At 42.7% G+C, this 23,027-nt stretch overlaps 2 protein-coding genes across 3 annotated transcripts in view; one reads left to right on the top strand and one right to left on the bottom strand.

Moving 5' to 3' along the window:
- The window catches only part of TMEM86A (transmembrane protein 86A), a 92,311-nt gene that overhangs the window by 38,056 nt on the left and 31,228 nt on the right, over positions 1-23,027 (top strand). Inside the window, exons 2-3 of one of the 2 annotated variants that reach the window (XM_084855400.1) lie at positions 816-1,080; positions 5,845-6,307. In XM_084855400.1, coding sequence (XP_084711526.1) covers positions 816-1,080; positions 5,845-6,272 — 693 coding nt within the window. In that variant the 3' untranslated portion in view covers positions 6,273-6,307. Of the gene's footprint in view, positions 1-815; positions 1,081-5,844; positions 10,995-23,027 lie in introns of those variants that run through there. The other variant, XM_084855391.1, reaches the window with a different exon arrangement.
- Positions 22,057-23,027, bottom strand: part of IGSF22 (immunoglobulin superfamily member 22) — a 48,998-nt gene continuing 48,027 nt past the window's right edge. Inside the window, exon 24 of the mRNA XM_084855269.1 lies at positions 22,057-22,398. Coding sequence (XP_084711395.1) covers positions 22,331-22,398 — 68 coding nt within the window. The 3' untranslated portion in view covers positions 22,057-22,330. The remainder of the gene's footprint in view (positions 22,399-23,027) is intronic.

The raw sequence follows: 23,027 nt of genomic DNA on the forward strand, positions 1-23,027 counted from the left end.
TAAAACAGCCAACAATAAATAAAAGCAACAGACATCATCAGTAAGACATCTAGGTAATTGAATATAAAACACAATTGCAGCTAAAACCCAGAACAGTATACTGAAACATACCCAGGAGAAAGCCAGAGAAAACAAGTAAGTCTTCAGGGCCTTCCTAAAGGCTTGCAATGATGGGACCTAATGGACCCCCAATAGCGACCCATCCCAGAAGTGTGGGGCCACTGTGGAAAAGGCCCTCTTTTGCATACTTGCCCATTTAACTGGCATCAAAGGTGGATAGTTATTAAGCAAATGAGGCAGCTTATAATTGTTAATAATAAATAATAAAATATATAGAAATGATGGGTGTGCCTATGACTTTCAGAAATGGCACTATATGTCAATGTACAACAAGTCGTGTTCCCCCCCTGCCCCACACACCCTCATGGAATGGGGGGGGAACATGTGTGAGCCGGCCCTAAACAGTATCACTCTTTAAAGTCAGCATAATGAATAAGATTGGTTTCCAAGGCTTTTGTGCTTTACAGGGAATAAACTCAAATCTCTTAAGCCTGTATTTTTGGCAGGGAGATTCTGAGACTGTACAGCCCATGACACTGAGGGGGAAAAAAAGAAGTATGGTAAAGTTCAAGAAACCTTTGTTCTTGTAACTGCTGATGGTCAGCAAGATTGCTGAACAAAAAGGGAAGCAGGCTTTTAGAGCTGAGGGGAATGACCTGGAGTTGTTGTTTATAGCATCTCTGTGGCCTCAACCAATTTATTTGAGGGGAGGAAAAAAATGCCCTACTCACAACCCACCTTCTCGTTTCTTCCAGGTGAAGAGTGAAGGTCCTAAGCTTGTGCCCTTTTTCAAAGCCACCTGTGTCTATTTCGTCCTTTGGCTGCCGACATCCAGCCCTTCCTGGTTCAGCGCCCTCATCAAGTGTCTGCCCATCTTCTGCTTATGGGTCTTCTTGCTGGCACATGGGATCAATTTTCTGATGGCCCATCGCAGCCCCTGTAGAATCTTTGCTGGTTTGATATTCTCAGCTGTAGGAGATGCATTCCTCATCTGGCAAGAGCAAGGCTACTTTGTTCACGGTCAGTGGGTATATCAGTCTGGAAGGGGGCCTGCCTTGGCAACTGAGCCTTCAGGGTACATGTCATGTACTATAAGTGTACTGTAAATGTACTGTCATGTACTGTAAATGATTAAGTGTGCAAGTAACACTGATGTTTGCAGGAGGACTCTGCCATCTGCCCTGGCTCCCTGACTTTGGATACTTCCAGACAGATGATTCCTAGTCAGGGCCAGCCCACCCATGAAGCAGGGTGACATGCCCGCATCAGGCGGCAAAGGTAAAGGTAAGGGAGCATGGGGTGGGGGAAGGGGGCGGCCCTGGCATATTTTCTCTCTCACCTTACGCCTGGAGCCACCCCTAGTGCTTCCAATCAAAAGATATTGTGCAGCTATTCTGTCTTTTCCTCCTTAACTGATTTTCTGTGGTAAGGAAAAAAGATGGAAGAAGTAGTGGGAAAACATGGGAGGTTTACAAATGGAAGACAATGACATCTAGACCCCCTATAACATTCTGTGACTGAAGCAGCGTGATTGCATAATAAAGGTGCAATCCTATGCATGTTTAGACAGAAAAAAGTCCTATAACTCCCAGTATTCCCCAGCCAGCCATGCTGGCTGGGGAATGCTGGATGTTGTAGAACTTTTTTTGCATCTAAACATGCATAGGATTGCATCCTAAAAGCCTCCTCTGGAAGTCTCCAGCCTGTATCTTAGGCTGGAGACAGACGGTAGTTTTACCAAGAGTTGAAGGTAGTATGATAAAGCTAATATTACATATGGCATACACACTTTTCTTTTGTCCTACTACCATTTTTGGTAAACAAATGTTGCAGGTTTTGGGAGCATTACAAAAACCTGGAAACTCTGTGAACAAAAGCCCAAGCTTGACCCCACAGATGACACAGGTTTCCCCCCAAAATGGACTGAAGTGAAAATATCAGTCTGATGATGTCATGTTGTGAGTTTTGCCGGAGGTTATGGGAGAGACAGGAAGAGCTACATACAGCTATGCCATTTTGGGGAATGGGCCTTTGTTTTCCTGTAATAACTCGTTCTGTCCAGGGACAAGAGCAGGGTGAGGTTGCACACCACAGACAATCATGGTTCAATCACACAGCCTTCTCTCAAGGCTATTCCTTGCCTCCAGTCTGAGTGCATTGACCAGCATGCTTCTAATATTAGCACGTTTGACTTTTTGGAAAACAACAAAGAAGTGCAAACAAGGGGGACAGCTTGGATGTACTGGATGGGGATATCCACTGCCAAAGAACGGGGTGGGGGGTGGGAAGCCTCAGTGCCTATGTGCCCGTAGAGAACCCTGTGTCTTGCGGCCTTCTCTCTGTTTGGAGCCTGGCGTTTCCCTCACCCCCCAGTAAGCAACCCTCCTTTGAAAGGATATGGAGTGTGACATGTAGCCCAAGGCACAGCATGACTCAGAGAAGCAGGGAAGGAAATCCTTTCTGTGCTCTTTGACAGATACATGCTGCTTCCCCTCGTGGGCAGAGGAGTGAGCTGGTGATGAGATCAGCACCACGGCAGCTGTTGCAGATATTCTGCTGACACAGCATGTCTCAACTGCTTTGAGAAGTCAGGATCTGGTTTGGCAAGCTGTGCCAAGACTGAGCGCCAGATCCTAAGAAGGCAGGTGCTGTTCTTTTGCAGATCTAAGACATCTTCCTGCAAATTAGACATTTTAAAACTTGCCACGGTAACTTTAAAATCCATCCTCTGGTATGGCTCGCATCAGCTTCAGGGCATTGTGTCAAAACACTGGCCATTGATTTCCACCCTCACCCCATAGTGTTTCTGCAACACTATGCCATTTCCACTGATCTGATCATCTTAAAATGCTTTGTGGGGCAGCAACAGGGTGATCAGTTTGGACCTCTGGCAAGAGCGACCTCTCCCTCCCTCAGGAGTCTACTGGGCAGAGAAGAAGAGAGAGAATGAGGTGTCAGAGAGAGGGAGAGGGTAAGGGTGAGGGAGAGAGAGGCGATTAAGTGGCCATGGCCGCTTTTGGCACTAGCCCCACCCAATACTGGCTTTGGTCCCACCTGCTGAGGTGTGGCCTCCGACAGATTACCCACAAGTGAATGCAGCCCTCAACAGAAAAAAAAAGGTTCCTCATGCCTACTGAAGAAAGGGCATCAATCCATTGTCCCTGTGTTTGTCAGATATAATAGGTGGTGAGTCAGAGGCACTCTTTTAAAATTCAGTAGGGGTGGGGCTGAGAGATTTCAGTGGGGAATACAATTTGCAAGAAGCTTCAAAGGCCCACTCTTGTCTGTATTCAAACTAAATACCAAAACTGCACTGTATTTCATTTTCAAGAGATTTATTGTGGTTACTTTTCTTATATAATAACCATAACTTGTTAACACAGATCAGATAGTCACTGTTATTTTTTAAGCAAAGGGATTTATACCTTTGGCATGCATAGCTAGTAAGTAGGCCCATGCAATTATTTCTAACAATAATGTCATTGTGTTGAACCATTGAGCTGACTGCAGATAAAGCTACTCTTTGGGCACAGTTGTATAGAGTATGAAATATGGTGGTGATGGCAGTGGGACTGCCCCACTTTCTTCCCTAAATTGGGCCTCTGTAATGAGTCAGTTCTTGTCAACCTGGTTCCAAATCAACAGAGAGGTGCTCATGCACTTTAGCGGAGTTTCTGTTTAACTACAAAGAGCATTACAGTCTGGAAATGTGTATGTATGTGTATGTGCATATATAGCCGCTTTTGAGATTGTGGCAATTGCCACAACTAAGATCCTGAGTTCTCGGCCCATGCATTACAGTACTTCCATGAACAGACTGCTCCCTTGTGTGAAGAAACGTGGCTGAGAGGCAGGCATGTGTTTGGAATCCCATGGTGGCGAGGGTTAAGCAGCCTCTCCCCCCTGCCACTTCTCCATTCCAAATCACCCTCCCAAAGCTGTTTCTCCTGTCAGGATTTTATTACATGCACATGTGTGTAATATAATTGATGATGATGATGATGATGATGATAATAATGCATTCATTTACTTAGCATAATCAATGTGCATTGCATTTTACAAAATATACAATGTAGCTGGGTCTTGAGACATACTCATCTCCCCTCAGAAATGGGAAGAGAGATTGCTCTCATGGGCAACAAACAACCATTGGTATAACAATGCATTCACAATGAAATGGAGAGAAAGAAAAGAGGCAGGCCAGACTCCTAGTTTATGCACCTAATTTTGTTTTAATAGGAAGGCTAAAGCAGATCATGTGTAAACACCTATGTACTAGTTAAAGGGTGTGTGTGATACCAAAAAACAACAATAACCTTTTTAGCTGTTCCTCCCATAAGTTAATTGTATCTTAAAATGGCCTTGAGGCTAATTGGAATCCTCTAATTTGACCTTAACATTGTACCCATGGAATTTTGAAACAAACATCGAAGCCTTAGAAGTCCTCACCTTTAGAATCCAGATAAACTGATTTAGAAATTAAACTTTTATTTTCTTCAATACACTCAAGTACTCTCCAGAAATACAGTTTAACTGCTTAACCAGGAGCGCTTAAAACTTGCTTCTTAGTGATGGCGCTACTGTAGTACCCTTGGATCAGAAATACACCCAGATCTTAAGGCTACTTTTTATGGGTTTATTTCTCTACAAGCACTTTGGTATGATTAAGATGTTATTACATATGTCTTACCATCTGCCTGTTTTACATAATGCCACGTGTAAAACCTTTATTGTTCAATAAACCAAGGCAGACCAGTCACCAGTACGTCTGAACTTTCTCTGTAATATTTAAAAGGAAGGCATTGCTCCTACTCTTAGATCTTCTAATATAATAGTACAAGTGGGGCCTTGCAATAAAATGTTGCCATGTGGACTGTTTCTGTTCCAGCTATTCCACTCCAGCTCTCTGTCCCACACCCCTGGTTTTCTGTCTCCTCACCCCACCTCAAGAGTCAATCAACATTCCATGCCCACTGGGCCTACTCAGTCCTCATCGGTCTGTTTGGAGTTCTTTGAGGAGGACGCACTGGTGCCCAACTGCAGCGACAGTAAAATCTTCTATTTCTCTATTGATGTCTATGGGCAGCTCTGATGTCCATTCCAGGGGACATTTAAAAATAGTATGAACCAGGCAAGGACCTATCCAGACAATGAAATGGTTCTCTCTACCCTTTTTTTCAATCTAGGAGTCTCTTCCTCCATCCTCCTTTTCCAGCCACTTCGCTCCATTTCCCCTCCTACCTGCTTTTCATTTTCTCCCCTCTCAACAGTCAGTCGGAGTTCCATGGGCAGTGAGCATGCTCAATATTCAGTTGTTTGGGGGCCCTTCCATGGGTTTTCTTTACACAGGAACACGGGAAGCTGCGTTATACGGAGTCAGACCATTGGTCCATCTAGCCCAGTACTGTCGACACTGACTGGTAGCAGCTCTCCAGGGTTTCAGGCAGGAATTTTTCCAGTCCTACCTCAAGATGCCAGGGAGTGAACCTGGGACCTTCTGCATGCAAATCATATGTTCTAATATCGAGCCAGAGTTTTTCTAGAACATTTTTGTACTTTTGCAAACCTTGGGGATACCCCGATTCTACCAGTACCTCCCCTTTGTGTGTGGGTGGTGCCGTATTGTCTTTATTAGCACCAGCTCCCAGGTAACTGGATTGGAGGTAGAATATATGATTTTCAGTTATACCTTTTGTTTTGCGTTATTCTAAAATTACTGTTGTAATAAATGCTAGCCACTTTGTTCCCCATTCGCTCATATTTCATTGATTCCTCCTTTCCCAGGGTTGCTGATGTTTGCCATCACACACATCCTGTATTCCTCAGCATTTGGGATGAAGCCTTTAGACCCGAAAGCTGGCCTCGTGATGGCCCTGATGTCCAGTTTCTGCTACACGTTCCTGTATTCCTACCTCTCGGGCCCATTTACCTACCTGGTAGCTGTCTATGTTGCCCTGATTGGCTTCATGGGCTGGCGGGCCATGGCTGGTGTGCAGCTGTGCAATGACCTTTGGACTTGGACCAAGCTCTCGGCTTGCATTGGCTCAGTGCTGTTCATGGTGTCAGACCTGACCATTGCTGTCAACAAATTCTGCTTTCCTGTGCCCTACTCGCGGGTCATCATCATGGCCACCTACTATGCAGCTCAGATGCTCATTGCACTTTCTGCTGTGGAGAGCAGAGATGACGAGGTCTTCAGAAAGAGGAAGTAGACGGCGATGGTGCCAGCTGACTCTCAAACTCTGTGGTGGGTGCTGTACCAGCATTCATCCCTGAGGGTGTCTCTGACTTTTTAGGCTAATTAATGATGGCAGATCTTGCTTCCTCGAAGCATTTTTGTTAGTATTTAACTAGCTGTCCTCAAGTTCAGTTTGCTGGAGTGCAGAAGCCACACTGGAAGTTTAGATTGTTTCTACAGAACCTACTGTTTGACCTTTTCCATTTTGGAAGCTTTGGGAGGCCTCTCTAATACTTCACTGTATTTGTATAATACTGAAGCTGGTGCTGAACATTCCAGGTGGAGAAGTCTCATTTCAAGACAATGTTTGTTTTTTGTTTGTTTTGAAAAAGGGGTGGCTAGAGAGTACATTGGGGTTTAAGACCTCGCCTTTAACACTGAATGTGTCAAGTCATATGAAAACAAGCCTCAGCGATGTCTGACCAAGCCCCATTTTTGCGTGCATTACAGTACAACTGTGAAATAATCTACACAAGGAGTCCCTGGGGCCCAAATAAGATGCAGGAGCACCTGTGGGAGTTTATATGGGTAGTAAAGCTTGTGCTATCCCTGGGAGAAACCAGTCTGAATTCTAGATTCATACAACCATTTGTTGGTAGGCCGTTCAAAGGCTTTCTTCTGAATGTGAATCCTGCGGAGCATCTGTTGTTCTGCAGACTTAAAAGCAACAACGAAATGCAACAATCTTCTCAGGCTTGTGGGGAAGGGTGGGGAAACAGGAAATGAAAAATGTTGGTTTAAAAACAAAAAAGCAGGTAATGATCTATGGTGAATCCACTTTTCTAGCAGACCATTTCCGGCATGAATAATCTCAGATCAGAGCACCAAAACATGGAACAGAAAAACATCCAAATGTTCTCGAAGTCTCAGTCACAAGCTGCTTTGTTGGCTGAATTCATTGGCCAAGAAAATGACCTGCTTGCCCATCCTGCTGTCACTGCTGTGTCACGATGGTCTGGAAGGAATAGGGAGCCATCTTTTCCTCCCACCCCCTCCAAAATCCCAAATGAAGTCAATGTATTGAAGGAGGAAGCATTGGCAGTGATGCACACTATGTAATAGGTGCTCTGCTTACGGTGAACAAGGGCCATGTTATGGATCTCTAACAAGCATTAGCAAGTTGGCATTTCTACTATGAACTCAGTGGATTATCAGGGAACAATATTTATTTACAATGAAGCCTAGGGGCTTCCATGTATTTGCGCATGTGTGGATATGCACCTGTCTCTGTGTACATGTGCACATGACTATCGAGTTGCTTTCCCACCACCTCCAGCCAGAGCTGTGGAGTCTGCAGGTGCCTTCATCCCTACAGCTGCAATGCGGGTCATGCCTACAGGTACAGCCTATCACCAAAGTGCTGAGAGACCAATCAGTATCCCACGCTCCCAAGACACTCATTCCTTTTCATTGGGCAGCACTGAGTCACTACGGATCAGACTGGGAGGTGCAGTTTGGAAAAGTTGCATGTCAGCAGTTTCCCTATTATTATTATTATTGTTATTATTATTAATGTGTCAGGTTGCAAAATGGGTTCAGTTGACCCGCATTGCAGCAGTCAGTGTGAAGACCCTGGATGTTTGCCCTCCTGGTTGTTTGTGAAACTTTGTGGGGAATACATCTTACTTATTAACCACAATGTGTTTTTTTGGTGTGTTTTTTTCTTTGTTCACGTCTCTTCACAATCTAGTAAGTGGAGGTCATTTAAGTGTTTAAGGACTCAATCCTATGTCTGTTTAGACAGAAAAAAGTCCTACAACTCCCAGCATTCCTCAGAGAGCTATGCTTGCTGGGGAATGCTGGGAGTTGTAGAACGTTTTTCTATTTCAACATGCATAGCATTGCACCCTGTGTTGTTTAAGTGTTTATTTCCTTTTGGTCTGAACAGTTAGAATATACAAAGTACTTTAGCCTTGCTTACAAAACTAGCTGTGCGGCCGCTTTTATTTGCTTATCTATAAAAACTTAGAAAAAGAGAACCTGATGAAAAGAGCCTGTTTTTTTCCGGAAAAGCATTTCTTAAGCAGCAACATCTCTGAAGAAGTCTTCAATATATTCCAGGTAGTTTACATTTTTTTTCCTGTTAATATTCCTACATCAAATTTTCACATACGTACACTCTAGTATTCAAAAGTGACCTGTAGCATATTCTGGCCCTCAAAATCTAGCTAGGGAATGTTTTCTCGAATCCCACTGTTAAACAACTCGCAACATCAGAAAGTTCTTTCTAAAGTTTAGTTGAAATCCCTTGTTATCTGAACCCATTGGTTCAGTTCCACGTTCTGGAGCAACAGAAAATAAAAATCTGGCCTGTCATCCATGGCATCTATCCAAGTTGGCTGGGGATGTCCAAACATGCCTAGGACTGCACTGTTAATTGTCTTTCTGCCAGGCTAAATTTACCCCTCTCGTTCAACCTTTCCTCATAGGACTTGGTCTCCAGGCCCCTCACCCTCTTTTTTGCCCACCTCTGGACATGTTCCAGTTTGTTGATATCAGTGATACTATCTAGTCAATATTACTCAAATCAACCGCTTGTTTTGCAATGGCACTGAAATCACAGAGTAAAGAAAGAACATTCTGCTTGAGTAAGGGTTCGACAATGGGGTTCTTGGCCTCTTATTCTGCTTGAGTAACAGTTGAACAACCAGGCTCTTTTGTACAAGGGGGGACCTGAAAAGATCTCAGCCTAAGCTCACTCCATTCTATTTAGGTTGAGAACTTTTCAGCCTGCCTGCCTGCCTCATTTGGAGATGCCACATGAAATGCCACAATGCCACTTGTTAAGTGCTCCTTGGTTGTCTGCTGGCTACCACCGCTACCTTCTTTATCCAGATGCTAAGCAGTTTTCATACCCATCACTTTCTCTACAGTTAACGGAACTTTCCTTTAATTGGTCTTTTATTCTAGAGAATACCAGTTCCACATAATAGAACCAATGACCTCTTTTTTCCATTTCAGGGCACCACAATTCCACAAGCCTCTGAACCTGTCTATAGGATAGTTCTACCACTTCCTCTGTTTTTCATAGTTTGATCTGGCAGCCATTCTCCTGATAATAATAAGAACAACAACAACAACAGCATCCTTAATAATTTTTAGCTGGCATAAATAGCTCCTAGGATTGTTCTGCTGCTTTAAAAACCCTCATCCAAAAGATTTTGTTAATTTTTATTTATTTATTTATTTATTTGCATTCAGGATGGGCTTTTTTTTACAGCAAGGGTTACCATTGCTTCAAATGCTGGTCAAAAACTGAGATGTGGAGAAAAATAATAATAAAGCAGGAATACTATTTTTTTAAATTTTGCTTTGGATATAGTACCCTATCTTAACACGGGACGTAGAATGGTATGTGCAGAAAAGTAAAATGCATAATTACAAAAATCAGCTGCCCTAGAAATAATCTGTGATAACTCTGAACGGTCATTTCTGTGTAATTCTGTTTTTTTTAACCCCTAAATCTGAAGTATTTCATTTTTTAAAATGTATTTAACTTTAAGTAGAGAAATGACAACATTGGTTTGAGAAGTAAAGCAATTGTGGTTATTTTTATTTTCTGTTATGGCTTCTGTGACTTTACTACCTTTTGAATTTCTGCCTGCTGTGTTGCTTTTAAAAGGCGCCAGGAGCCCAGGTAAAGAGGAAAATTGGGGTGGGGAGGTGCAATCCTTATTGATATTGAGAAAGTCTGGTGGGCTTGAATGAAAAGCCTGCTTTGAAATGTCACAGAGATGCATAATCTCTCGGTTTTAATGCAGTTGCATAATACTGGCAGCATTTCATTCATGAAGGAAATTGTATCTGGTTAGGAGGAAAGGGCAATAGGGGGATTTCGCAGGTTGGCATCTTCAGCCAGCCAGCTGCTGGCCCCAGAGTGGACTCTGCCTTGGTAGGGTGTCCTCTGCGATCCCCGTGTCTTCAGATTTTTCAAAGGTTTTCCTACCCTGCAAAGACTGGTTTGGAAGAAATATTCTCATTTGGTAATTTTCCTGAGGTGGGGTGGGGTAGCAAGGACCTAAAGAAAAGGAATAGGAAGATGACTAAAAGTCTTACTTAAATATTATTTGCAAGACAGTCCTTTGCTCTAAGAAAAAGCAATTTGAAAATCAGAAAAGCAATTTGCTAGTAGCAGCTGGTATATTCAAATGCATGGTCTCTGACTATACAATTCTGGAATAATTTATTGTATAATGGCACTTACTTTTGAAAGCACGAGTTTCCTTTATGGTTTCACACTTGTCTTGTTGTTTTGTTTGCACCATGGGGGGGTTACTACTGAGTAACTGAACAAGATAGCGCTTTATTTGTACCCTATCCATTGGGGAAGAAATAATATAATGGAAAATATTACTCTAATGCAGCCTTTCCTAACCTGGTGACCTGCAGATATTTTGGATTACAACTCCCAGCATTTCTGACCATTGGCCATTCTGTCTGGGGCTGTTGGAAGTTGAAGTCCAAAAAATCTGGAGGGCACCAGGTTGTGGAAGATGTGGCCCTAATGTATTTCCAGTTTGAGGCAGCTTAATTTTGTTTTGGCAACACTAGTTGCAGAATCCTGGTTCCTTCAAAGTGTTTGCAGTCTTGATTAACATGCCCGCTATTTGCTTTTGGGTTAGTTTTTGGAGTACCATTTAAATATTTTTCCCCTTTTGGAAGAAAATAATCCTAAGTAAAGGACTTGTTTTTGCACATTATTCAGTTTTCATAACCCTCTCCATGCTTTACAACCTCCTTTGAGGCAGATTAGCTTCCAGCATCTCTAGAGATGTTATTTTGTGTAGCTTCCTGACATAAGTTAATGTGATTGTTTTAGTTATTTTAAAGATATTTATTAAGCCCATGTTCCTAAGCCAGCAGTTTAATAACAGGTGGGCAATTATTTCTGAACAGCCTGCCACTTTCCCTTGTTCACTTGTTGCAGAAGTGAAATAAATGTGAAGCAGACATTCACAGGCAAATTCTCCTAGCTTAATTTTGTCATTACTTTGTCATTAATTTTGAATACCCCCACCTCCTGCACACACAAGCACACACACACAACATGACTAGTTGTGGACAGTCTTGGATCTGGGATTCACGGAGAAATGGTATAAATGTGCAACAAATTGATTACTAACATTTTTGTTTTTGAGCAAACAAAAGTAAAACCTGTTTTTGCATTCTGTTTCTGTTTCTGCCATCTTGGAATGGTGGAAACTCATGATTCCTTATGGTTGTTTATGGGTTTTTTAGACAATGTTGTGACCCTCCAGTTTCGCATCTGTTTTTAAGAGCACTTTCCTGATTTTTTTTAGAGTGAGGAAAATAATGTATTATTTTTGAAAACAAAAGGAAGATACTTTCCTACTTGTGTAATTGCAATATTCCAGTATAGCACACCGCCACCTAGAGGTTATGTAGCAGAAAAGCAGGAAAGGAAAAGCTCTGTGTAGCGCTCGGATCTCAGTTCTGCAATTAAACCAAAAGCAGATACAGCAAGCCAGAGCTTTTGTATACAAGGCTGTTAATCCACTTTTGGTTTTGTCGCAGAATTGAGATCCGAGCTCTACACAAAGAGCTTTTCCTTTCCTGTTTTTCCACTACATAACCTCTAGGTGGTGCTGTGCTATAGCAGAATAGTGCAAATACACAAGTAGGAAAATACCTTTCAGAAATAATACTCCATTTCCCCCCCTCTGAAAAAACAGAAGTGAAACTGGAGGGTCACGGTGTCATCTAAAGAACCCAAAAAATCCATGAGTGAGGAATAACGAGCGCACAAGAAATGCTTCATGTAGAAAGCTCTTGGTCCTACATGTGCAAAAGGGTGCTATCTGAGTGTGAGAAGAAAACCACATCCAGCACATGGGGATGTGTGCATGATACTCCTGCACTGCCAAACAGACAGTGCCTGTCATCTGTTTGGTCTGTGAGGAAAACTAATTCTGGCCCTTTCCTCTCCCTTCCCCATCATCAGCACTGGCAGAGAAGTACCAGTTCAATGACAGAGATGTTTTCCTACAGCAGTATATGCCTAACATGCTTCTAGGTGCCTGGATATCTGGAGTGGGAGCCTCCCCACTTTTATACTAATGATGGAAGGTGAAACAAAATGTGAATGAAGTTAATTTGGGGAGAGGGTACCTAACAGCAGCTAAACAATAACATACTAGAATGTTAAAAATAATGGTTTTTGAAAATTATTTTATTAACTGTTGTAAGCAAGAATAAACAAAGCAACCAATACTTAAAATGCATCAGCAATTTAACAATATTGAGAGACCATCTGCAGAAAAACCCTCAGAAAAACAATCAACTTCTCCCCATCTCTCTTTATTTGTTCACCTGCCATTTATATGAGCACTATTGGGCACTTAAGGCTGCGGTCCTGTACCTGCTTACCTGGAAGTAAGCCCCGTGTCTGAGTAGATATGGATAGGATTGTACTGTAAGTGATTATTTGGATTGGGTATCATGGCTATTCTTTGGGGAGAGAAAGGAAAAATACTTTCAATGTGGAAAGGCAGGAAACGTGATCCCAGATCTAGAGATCCATTATGTAAAGTGCATGTCTGGCTCTGACTTTTTTGTTGCTTTTTGTAAATCACCGAGACTGCAATCCTAGACACACTTACTTTGGGGTAAGTCTCACTGAACTCAGTGGGACTTACTTCTGCACAGCCGTGCCTAGGATTTCACTTTCACAGTGCAACCCTATCCATATTTACTCAGAAGTAAATCCCATTGAGTTCTATGGATCTTACATGAAGGTAAGTGTGTCTAGGATTGCAGCCTGAACCACTATAGGCTGTAGTTGTGGACAACTAGTTGTGTATTGCAACCTGTGTGCTCCGTACAGGAATGCATATCCCCAGGTGCATCCAGCCTGTTGAATGGTGTTGAGCGTGAACATGTGAATGGTGCTATGCCTGCAGATTTGTACCTGCCTTTGCAACTGCCATGTGTCTGGAAGACTGCTTTTGCACACAAATCATCCTGGCTGGATTGGGACATTTGGATGCCAGATGCACAGTTTCTGAAAATCAAGCTAAGCAGTGCCCTTAAAGTTGAAGGAGCTGTGTTGGCTTGGATCAGCGAAGGATCTGGTTTTATGCATCTTTAGAAAAGCAAAAATTGGATTAGTAATCATGCTTCACTACCTGCCTTCCCTCCAAAATGGGAAGCATGTATATAAGCACTATTATAATATGGTGCACTACAGTATTAAAAGTCATTTTTAGAAGCTTGCACAATGTTTTTTCAGAAGCAGCATTTATTAATACTATTTTGTTTCAGATAAGATTTTTAAAAAATTCAACGCAATGGTCAGTATTTGCAGGTACTATTGTTCTATATTAAAAGAGTAGGTTTCAGGCAAAATCCCAGAACAAAACACAAATGAACGCCATGGAGGAAAAAGCTGTCTGCACCTTGGTTTTAATTTTGGACAATTGACTTCTTTAAACCTAGCCCTAACGTGCAAATACTGCATGCAGATGTTGCAGCTCAGACTCCTGCTGTGATCAGGGCTTGCCTATACTGCAACACTGGAATTTTGATTTGAAGGGTTTGTACTGCCTTTTTATTTAGCTGCTGCCAAGCAATATGCATACCATGCATGTATATAGCGGTGGCAGCCCTGTGCTTAAGTAAAAAAAATCAGTCTGTCCACTTTGTTGTGGTTTGTTCCCCAACTCCACTAATTTTGCTTGTTAACTAATAATCTTTAAAACAAGGGTGGGCAACTTGTGGCCCTCCAGATGTTTTGGCCTACAACTCCCATCATCCTAAACCAGCATAGCCAATTAATTTTAAAAAATTAAGGAAATGATCCTGATAAATCCTATTGCTGGGAGTTAAGAATGTGCTTAAAACCTGGGATCAATGGGACTTCAAAATACTAAACTTTGGCTGAATTATAGGGCATAACACTCTTCAGTCAAGAGTAGCATGACTAAAGCAGTATAACATTTATTAAAAAAATTGACATCAGATTTACCTGGGGCTCATTCACACATTCGCAGCAGTGGGCGCAGGCTTGCCAACAAGTGTATGTCCCACAGAGAGCTGCAGCCAATCCTGGCTCTTTGATGAGTGTACCCATTATGTTATGTTTGCTACCACGAACCTGTTGCATTTACACCTTATGCTTTTAGGTGTACATTTAAAACATCTTCAGTGTCCAGCATAAAAAGCTAAACACATCAGAGTTATGTAGCACCTTTTGTTGTTGTTCAGTCGTTCAGTCGTGTCCGACTCTTCGTGACCCCATGGACCATAGCATGCCAGGCCTTCCTGTCCTGCGCTCTCTCCCGGAGCATGCTCAAGTTCATATTCATTGCATCGGTGATGCTATCTAGCCATCTCATCCTCTGCCATCCCCTTCTCCTTTTGCCTTCAGTCTTTCCCAGCATCAGGGTCTTTTCCAGAGAGTTTTCTCTTCGCATTAGGTGGCCAAAATATTTGAGCTTCAGCTTCAGTATCTGTCCTTCCAATGAGCACTCAGGGTTGATTTCCTTTAGGATTGACTGATTTGACCTCCTTGCAATCCAGGGGACTCGTAAGAGTCTTCTCCAGCACCACAGTTCGAAAGCAACAATTCTTCGGCACTCTTAATCAATCTTAATTCCGACCTGTGATTCATCCAACCCGGCGTTTCTCATGATGTACTCTGCATATAAGTTAAATAAGCAGGGTGACAATATGCAGCCTTGTCGTACTCCTTTCCCAATTTTGAACCACTCGGTTGTTCCATGTCTGGTTCTTACTGTTGCTTCTTGACCCTCGTACAGGTTTCTCAGGAGACAGGTAAGGTGGTCTGGTACTCCCATCACTTTCAGAATTTGCCACAGTTTGTTGTGATCCACACAATCAAAGGCTTGAGCGTAGTCAATGAAGCAGAAATAGACGTTTTTCTGGAATTCTCTTGCTTTCTCCATGATCCAGCGAACATTGGCGATTTGATCTCTAGTTCCTCTGCCTCTTTGAAACCCAGCTTGTACTTCCGGTAGTTCTCGGTTCGCATACTGCTGAAGCCTAGCTTGTAGGATTTTGAGCATCACCTTGCTGGCATGTGAAATGAGCGCAATTGTGCGGTAGTTTGAACACTCTTTGGCGTTGCCCTTCTTTGGAATTGGAATGTAAATTGACCTTTTCCAGTCTTGCGGCCATTGTTGAGTGTTCCAAATGTGTTGGCACATTGAGTGCAGCACTTTAACAGCATCATCTTTTAGGATCTTAAATAGCTCAGCTGGAAGACTGTCATCTCCACTAGCTTTGTTGTTACTAATGCTTCCTAAGGCCCACTTGACTTCACTCTCGAGGATGTCCGGCTCAAGTTCAGTGACCGCACTATCATGGCTATCAGGGACATTCAGATCTTTCCTGTATAGTTCTTCTGTATATTCTTTCCACCTCTTCTGAATCTCATCTGCTTCTGTTAGGTCCCTGCCTTCTTTGTCCTTTATCATGCCCGTCTTTGCACAAAACGTTCCCTTGAGATCTCCAATTTTCTTGAAGAGATCTCTAGTCTTTCCCATTCTGTTGTTTTCCTCGATTTCTTTGCATTGTTCATTTAAGAAGGCCTTCTTGTCTCTCCTTGCTATTCTCTGGAACTCTGCATTCAGTTGGATATATCTCCCCCTTTCTCCCTTGCTTTTCACTTCCCTTCTTTCTTCAGCTACTTGTAAAGCCTCCTCAGACAGCCACTTTGCTTTCTTGCATTTCTTTTTCTTTGGGATGGATTGAGTTGCTGCCTCCTGAACAATGTTACGGACCTCCGTCCATAGTTCCTGAGGCACTCTGTCTATCAGGTCTAATCCCTGAAATCTATTCCTCACCTCCACTGTATATTCATAAGGGATATGATTTATGTCATACCTGAATGGTTTAGTGGTTTTCCCTACGTTCTTCAATTTAAGCTGAAATTTTGCAAGAAGCAGCTCATGATCTGAGCCACAGTCAGCTCCAGGTCTTGTTTTTACTGACTGTATAGAGCTTCTCCATCTTTGACTGCAAAGGACATAATCTGATTTCGATATTGACCATCTGGTGACGTCCATGTGTAGAGTCGCCTCTTGTGCTGTTGGAAAAGTATGTTTGCTATGATCAGCGTGTTCTCTTGGCAAAACTCTATTAGCTTTTGTCCTGCTTCATTTTGTACACCAAGGCCATGCCTGCCTGTTATCCCGGTGATTTCTTGACTTCCTACTTTAGCATTCCAATTCCCTATGATGTAGCACCTTAAAGACCCACAAATTTATTATAGCATGTGTGTTTGTGTGCTCGAGCCCACTTCATCAGATGCATAAAATGGAGCTGATGAAATTACCTTAAAAATGCCATGTGTGAATAGGCCCTTTAACATAAACTTCGCAGAGTTGTGAGTAAAAGCAGCAGGTGTCAAGGGAAGGTCAGACCAGCTCACCCAGTACATGACAACCTTTGCTGGTCAAGTACCACAGTTAATCCAGGACTTCCACCTCCATACATTTTCAGCTCTTCTTACATTTTAGCAGGAATATTTACAACTCCAGTGTGGCACAAATACACAATTTGCAGTGGTACTTCAACCACCACCCAGATGTTTCTGTGTAGGCTCAGTAAATTGGGTGCTGGCCACATTTCGTTTCAATTCAGTGTTGACTTTCAGCAGTGAACCCTTGAGGAGGAGTCCACTGTCAGAGTCAACAGTGCTTTCAGAATAACATAGTCCATGTTGGGGAAAGAGACTGGTGCTATTGAATGTTTCTGTTACAGAACCACATTTTCTAGAAAAGATGCAACAGATAGTATTTTTCCACTGAGCTATAACATTAATTAAGTTGAGTTATTCTTATGATCGTGGTTCACCAACTGTGGAGCGATCATCCACCTGTCCGGGAGCAGTTTCTGCCTATAGCAGCTCCTCCCTTGCCAGACTTCTTCCCCAGCTGGTTGGAGGTAGGCAATGCGATGGTTCTAGTCCTCTTCTAATGCCACTGTTGGATTAGCGCTAGAGTTCACAGATGCTTACGCAAATGGCAGTGGACTGCACACGTGCAAGGATTCTATGCCGTTGGCTGCAGAAGAGATGGCTGCAGGCTGATCACAGTGGTGGACTGGATCGCAGCAGACGTAGTTTAAATCAAAGTATGGCAGGGCAGCGCTCTGCTAAACTCCCCGAAACCCAGTATCCCCTGTTGCCACTCTCTCTGCCCCTTCTGATTGATTTCTGGCATTCTACAGCAGCATGGCATCATTGCGCTGGCTACCATTGCGGAACAGGAGGTCCTGCGGGCAACATTAGCATCATTTCCTAAATTGCTCATGTGCAGAACTTTTCCCCATTCAGATGGATAGTGATTTGCTAAATGTGGTTCCCCCGTTCAGATGCATGGGGAAAGGCTTTTTGGAGGGCGTGCTTTGGCATCAGTTAGGACACCTGCTGCTAATACACTAGGCTCAGTCAAACCAATTGGAATTGCCGCGAGCATGCCCCGCAGCTGGCTGCTGTGTGTGCACAGCACCTCAGAGCAGCTACAGAGCCAGCTGAGCTACTGCCAGAGTGATGGCAGAGTACGCTTTGAGGAGGAGTGAGATGTCACCTTGTGACATCCTACAGGATCTGCAGTGATGGCTTTACATCTTTGTTATTTCAATAGCCTTGAAATATGCAGAGTACTCAGAGGTCTGAATGAAAAGCAGTCCTGGAATATGAAGTTACAGGTGATTGGGAGAGAACACAGTGAATAATTAGAGATTTTAGATAACAGAAATTTTTCCCCATTCTTTCCCATTTGTGCTTGACGGTGTAATAGAGGTCGCAGGAAATTCATTTGTATCATTTTACCCAGAGCACCTCTCCAAATAAAATTTTCGCTGCATATGATTAATACTTACAGATAGCAATCAAGCTAAGCCATCAGATCTCATCAGGTGAGTTGCAAATTATTTTTTCACTAATCAACAATGTTTTAAGTACTTTGAAAACATGAAACAAGTCCTTTGTGCCTACCCTCAACCAGTTACACTTAAAATAAAATGGATATGTGGACCACGGATCTCAAATAACTGCAGTGAAAACTAAATTAGTATGAACTCAGAAGCAAATACAATGCAAATGTTGTAATCTTTCATGTTTGTTTTGTTTTCTTTTTTCAGTTTAGAGAGTGTTCTGTTGTGTGTATTTGTTCTTTTTAATGTAAAACACTGTATATGCATATAGAGATACTAAACAATAAACATTTCACTGGTCAAAAGGCCAACATGTTCTGTAGATTTTGTTGTTGCTGCTGATTGGTTGTGCGATAGTACTGCTAAAATTAGAGGCAGGGAAGTTCAGGTTTCAAGTGGAAACCAAGTCCTATGAGGGATGGATGAAGAGCTGGGTATGGAGAAGAGAAGATTAAAGGGAGCCATGGTAGTGATCTTCAACTGTTTGGAGGACTCTCATGCAGAAGATGGAGCAGATTTGTTATCTGTTGTTCCAGAGGGTATGACTAGACCCAATGGATGGAAATTGCAGGGACGCAGATTTTTGCTAAAAATCAGGAAAAACAGTGGAACAGACTACATTGGGAGGTGGTGGGCTCTCCTTTGCCAGAGGTATTTAGGCATTGGTTGGACAGCCCTCTCTCAGGGTTGCATCCTACATTTCAGGTCCTGAATTGAGATGGAGTTGGACTAGATAACCTCTAAGGACCCTTCCAAGGCTTTCATTCTTTATAAAGTAGCTCAGAGAATGGCTGTAGGTAATTTCCATTAACTCTGTGAACTTTCGGTGTGTTAAGGTTGCTCCAACTTTAATCTTTGTGGACCAAGAGCAAGAGTGTGGTTTATAGTCCCACTGAAAGCAAAACAGACAGAACCATAGGACAGTTACTGCCAATTGGGATATTTGTTTTCCTGGCTCTTGCTTAAAAGCTGGTCACTGAGGGCTGAGATTGTTAGGCATGCTGGGAACATAAGCAGCTTCCATGGGAAAAGAAAGGCCTCATGGGTGCCTCAGTTGGGTTCATGAACTGCCACACACAGGATGCAGACTTTGGTACATTTCCCCCAAACTCGAGCTGCAATATTTGTCACTGGTAAAGTTCAATTCCCTCCTCAGTGAACACATGCATTGCACCTGGGACCAGCTGCCACTTGGTTCTCTTGTCATCCTCGAACTCTCTCCATCTGCAGCCATTCTACCTGGCTGCATCAGAGAGAGAAGTAATGCTTCCGCCATCAGCTCAGCTGGGGCCAGCTGCCATTTGACACCTCCCTCCCCAGAATTGTCTCATGCAATTGCCATGGTGTCTAAAGTGACTTCCTCTTCCTCCTCATCTCCTTTTCCATTTTGTAACATGTCTATTAAATGATAAGCCGTTATTTTGAATGGTGAAATACATTGCCAGAAAGCTGGTATATAAGCACAGTACACAAATAAATGATAAATGCATGTTGCTATAGGCATCAAATGTGATAGGCGCTTCTGATGTAATCTGTCCATCTTCATCAGTGTACCCAATGCTGTACAGCAGGGTAGGCAACATCGGCACCAATGTGCCCCTGAACACCTTTCTTGGCACTCGCCAAGGGGCCTCCCCCTCCCTCGCTTCTTAAAACACACACACACACACACACACACTTGCTTACCAGCAGCTGGGATTGCTGTGAAATGGGTTTCAGTTGGTGTGGAAAACTGTGGGTTCAAAGGGCTAGGTTAGTGTGTTGGGGCTTATATCCCAGCTCTGCCTTGTGCTTCATGTTTTGGGCAGGTTAGTTGTCCTTTGCCATGCCTCCCATGGCAGCCATTTTGTGGTGGTGCCCAAGACACTTTCTTAAATTGCCAAATGTGCCCACAGCCCCTGCATTAATGTATACAACTAACAGAAGCGCAAGAGTTCATTAGCCAGGAGTCCATTCTGATTTTATGGAAAGCAGGTGATGTACATGTAAACATGATGTATAAATTTGCTCTGATTAGACAAGGCTGTATGTTGCCATGGCAACACTCAATACTGAATGAATTTTCTTTCCATGGTTTGATGCATGATAAAGTGAACGGGACTCTAGAGATGTCAGTTGAATCCCAGACCTCCCATTGGACCAGTACTAAACATTTCTAAATCACTTCACTGGTTCATAAGCCCGTAGTCTCCAGTGGGCTTTCTGTTGGATAGCTATATGCTAAAAGTGGTTTATATTTGCAGTTGTCCATGCTTAAAAGCCATGGGCACATTCCTTAAGGAACTTACTTAGAATGTAGCTGAAGTGTCTAAACCCTGCCTCATTAATGATACAAAGAATTTTATTTCATTCAGTCCACAAACAGAAATTGGACAGTTTGTATTGGGATGAAGTATCTGGCAGTGAAATGGCTTCAGTTGCCCTAGCTTCGGGCAGGTTTTGCGTTTCAGACTGATAGCGGATGAATGACTGGCAATACCTTTTCTCGTGGAAGCATGGAAAGCTCATGTAGAGCCAAGGCTGGGGACTTGGCCAATGCCAGCAGTTCAAACTATAATTTGTGAAAGCGGCTGTAGCTAAATCATTGTTTAATTGACTCAGGTAGAAGGAGAAAGCCAAAGAAAACCTTTATATAAAGTATAATTTTAAAGCTAGGTGTGGGGGATGGCTAAAAGACAGAAGGGAATATGTAAAACAGGTTTAAGAATAAGGCTGCTAGTGTTCCTAGTAGTCCAGGGAACTGGAAGCCGAGGGAGTTCTCTGGGTTAGTTTACTTTAAATTGCTACACATTTAGAACTAAATCATAGCAGAGTTGGGAATGGATTCATGCAGCTTCCATATGAACCTATCAAATTGCTAACACCGATCTCCTCTGATCTTGGAAGCTAAGCAGGGTCAGCCCTGGTTAGTACTTGGATGGGAGACCGCCTGGGTTCCTGCATTGGGTAGGGGGTTGGACTCGATGGTCTTGTAGGCCCCTTCCAACCCTATGATTCTATGATCTTTATCAGAGGCTCTGCGTGCCTCCACTTTCTGAAATGGCTACCATAGATAGGGCATTTCCCTTAGTGGAGCCTTCTTTGTGGAACTTTGTTCCCTTATCTATTCACTTTTTAGGTGCCAAGTAAAAACAATAATGAGATATGTGGGCACTTAGCGGTGTTCACTGAGCTTTCATTAATTGAATTTTGCTGCTGCTGTTCTTGGGTCATATTTACTGATCTGTTTATGAGTTTGAAGGCTGTGTTGTACAGGTTTTCATATTGAGCTTTTTATTTTATGTTGAGATAAAATAATTGTTGTAAGCCACCTTGAGGATTATGGGTAAAAGGTGGAGTAGAAATATTTGAAACATAAATCACAGCTGTGTGCACATGTAAGAAACCAGGTATTATTGAAATATGAATGACCCATGACCTGGAAGCACTTAGGACAAATATGTCTGTGGGATATAAGAGGGTGATACTTTGAAATGGCCTTTGAAATTATCGAACTCAAATATCCTGCGGTAGGCCTGTAAAATCTATCCCCTTATGTGCTTTTAGAATGTTACATAAAAATTCTCATTTGGAGGCCACTGAAATTGTTACTCTTCCTCCACTCCACTGGGGGTAAAAACTTGGTTTGCTCTTTAGTAAAGTTATGTTTTTCCTGTGTTCTACTGGTTTTGGCACTGTAGTGCTGTATAATAAAATGCTACTCTTGCTGCTAATAAAAATGAAAAGAAGTCAGATCCTATCTTGCTTTCATTGACATTAATACCATTGAATGAGACGTTACAGGATTTAGGTAGAAGAGAAAAGAAGGAGAAGTGGGGGAACAAGACAAACAAAAAGCTATATTTGGCTGTTCTTTATTTCCAAGGTAAGGTCTCTTAAGAACTGGCAATATTATTACTCAGAAATCTCTGCCATCTCGAAGCTTTAAAGGCAAAACTACTGTCCCTATGAAAGACTCATAGTTAAGGGACTATGCACCACCATCTCATGTAAGTTAATGGCTACAAGTGATAATACAGTCACATAGCGCTTAAGCCATGCACAGCAAAACCAAAGCGTCTGAATTATTCTGAATGCTGAGCTGAATTTAAATTTTGCTTTGAAGTATGTTGTTCACATGAGGTGTTTTGACTTCTGTAGGCTCTCAGTCACCGAATCCAGAAGGCTTTTGTCATCTTTGTCTAAAAGAGAAAGGTAATAAAATATTAACAAACAGTGGATTGGTTAATATTGAACTCTTGGAAAATTCTATGTAGGATTACCAAGTCAAGATCCCAGGGCAGGTGTGTACTGTTCAAATCAGGGAGTGGAGAAGGAAGGTAGGGGGTCCCTTAATGTAATCCACAAACCCCACTCCCTGACTCTCTCCAGTCCTAGACAAATCATGCTCCCTGTAACCTTCTTAAAACAGTAGCTAAGGGGGCACATCACAAAAGGTAAAGGGGACCAGGCCTCACTTGGCTCCCCTGTAATTTAAGCACTGGTTAAGATCTGCATGGAAGCCACAAATCCACCACTTGTGGCTTTCCCTCCCACAGCATTGCGGCAATGGACAATGCAGTATCTATCGGGGAGGTATCTTGCATGTTAAAAGGTACACAGGCTGAACGTGATAATCCTACTGAGCAATCAATGTGATGGAATCACCTGGCCAGTTTCCCCTTTTCCTGCTGTCACCTTCTTTGCTATGATTCGGAGTCGGGGGCAGGAGATAACAAGGTCCTTTTCACCTGGTGCTTGATTGGTATCGGAGTTTGGATTATTGCCGCACATGTGAAGAAACCACCAGCTAAGCCAAAAACGGACTTCA

Source organism: Heloderma suspectum, chromosome 1 (assembly GCF_057233095.1).
Source record: "Heloderma suspectum isolate Gila_16-S chromosome 1, 16-S_ref, whole genome shotgun sequence".
In the NCBI taxonomy this organism is placed as follows: Eukaryota; Metazoa; Chordata; class Lepidosauria; order Squamata; family Helodermatidae; genus Heloderma; species Heloderma suspectum.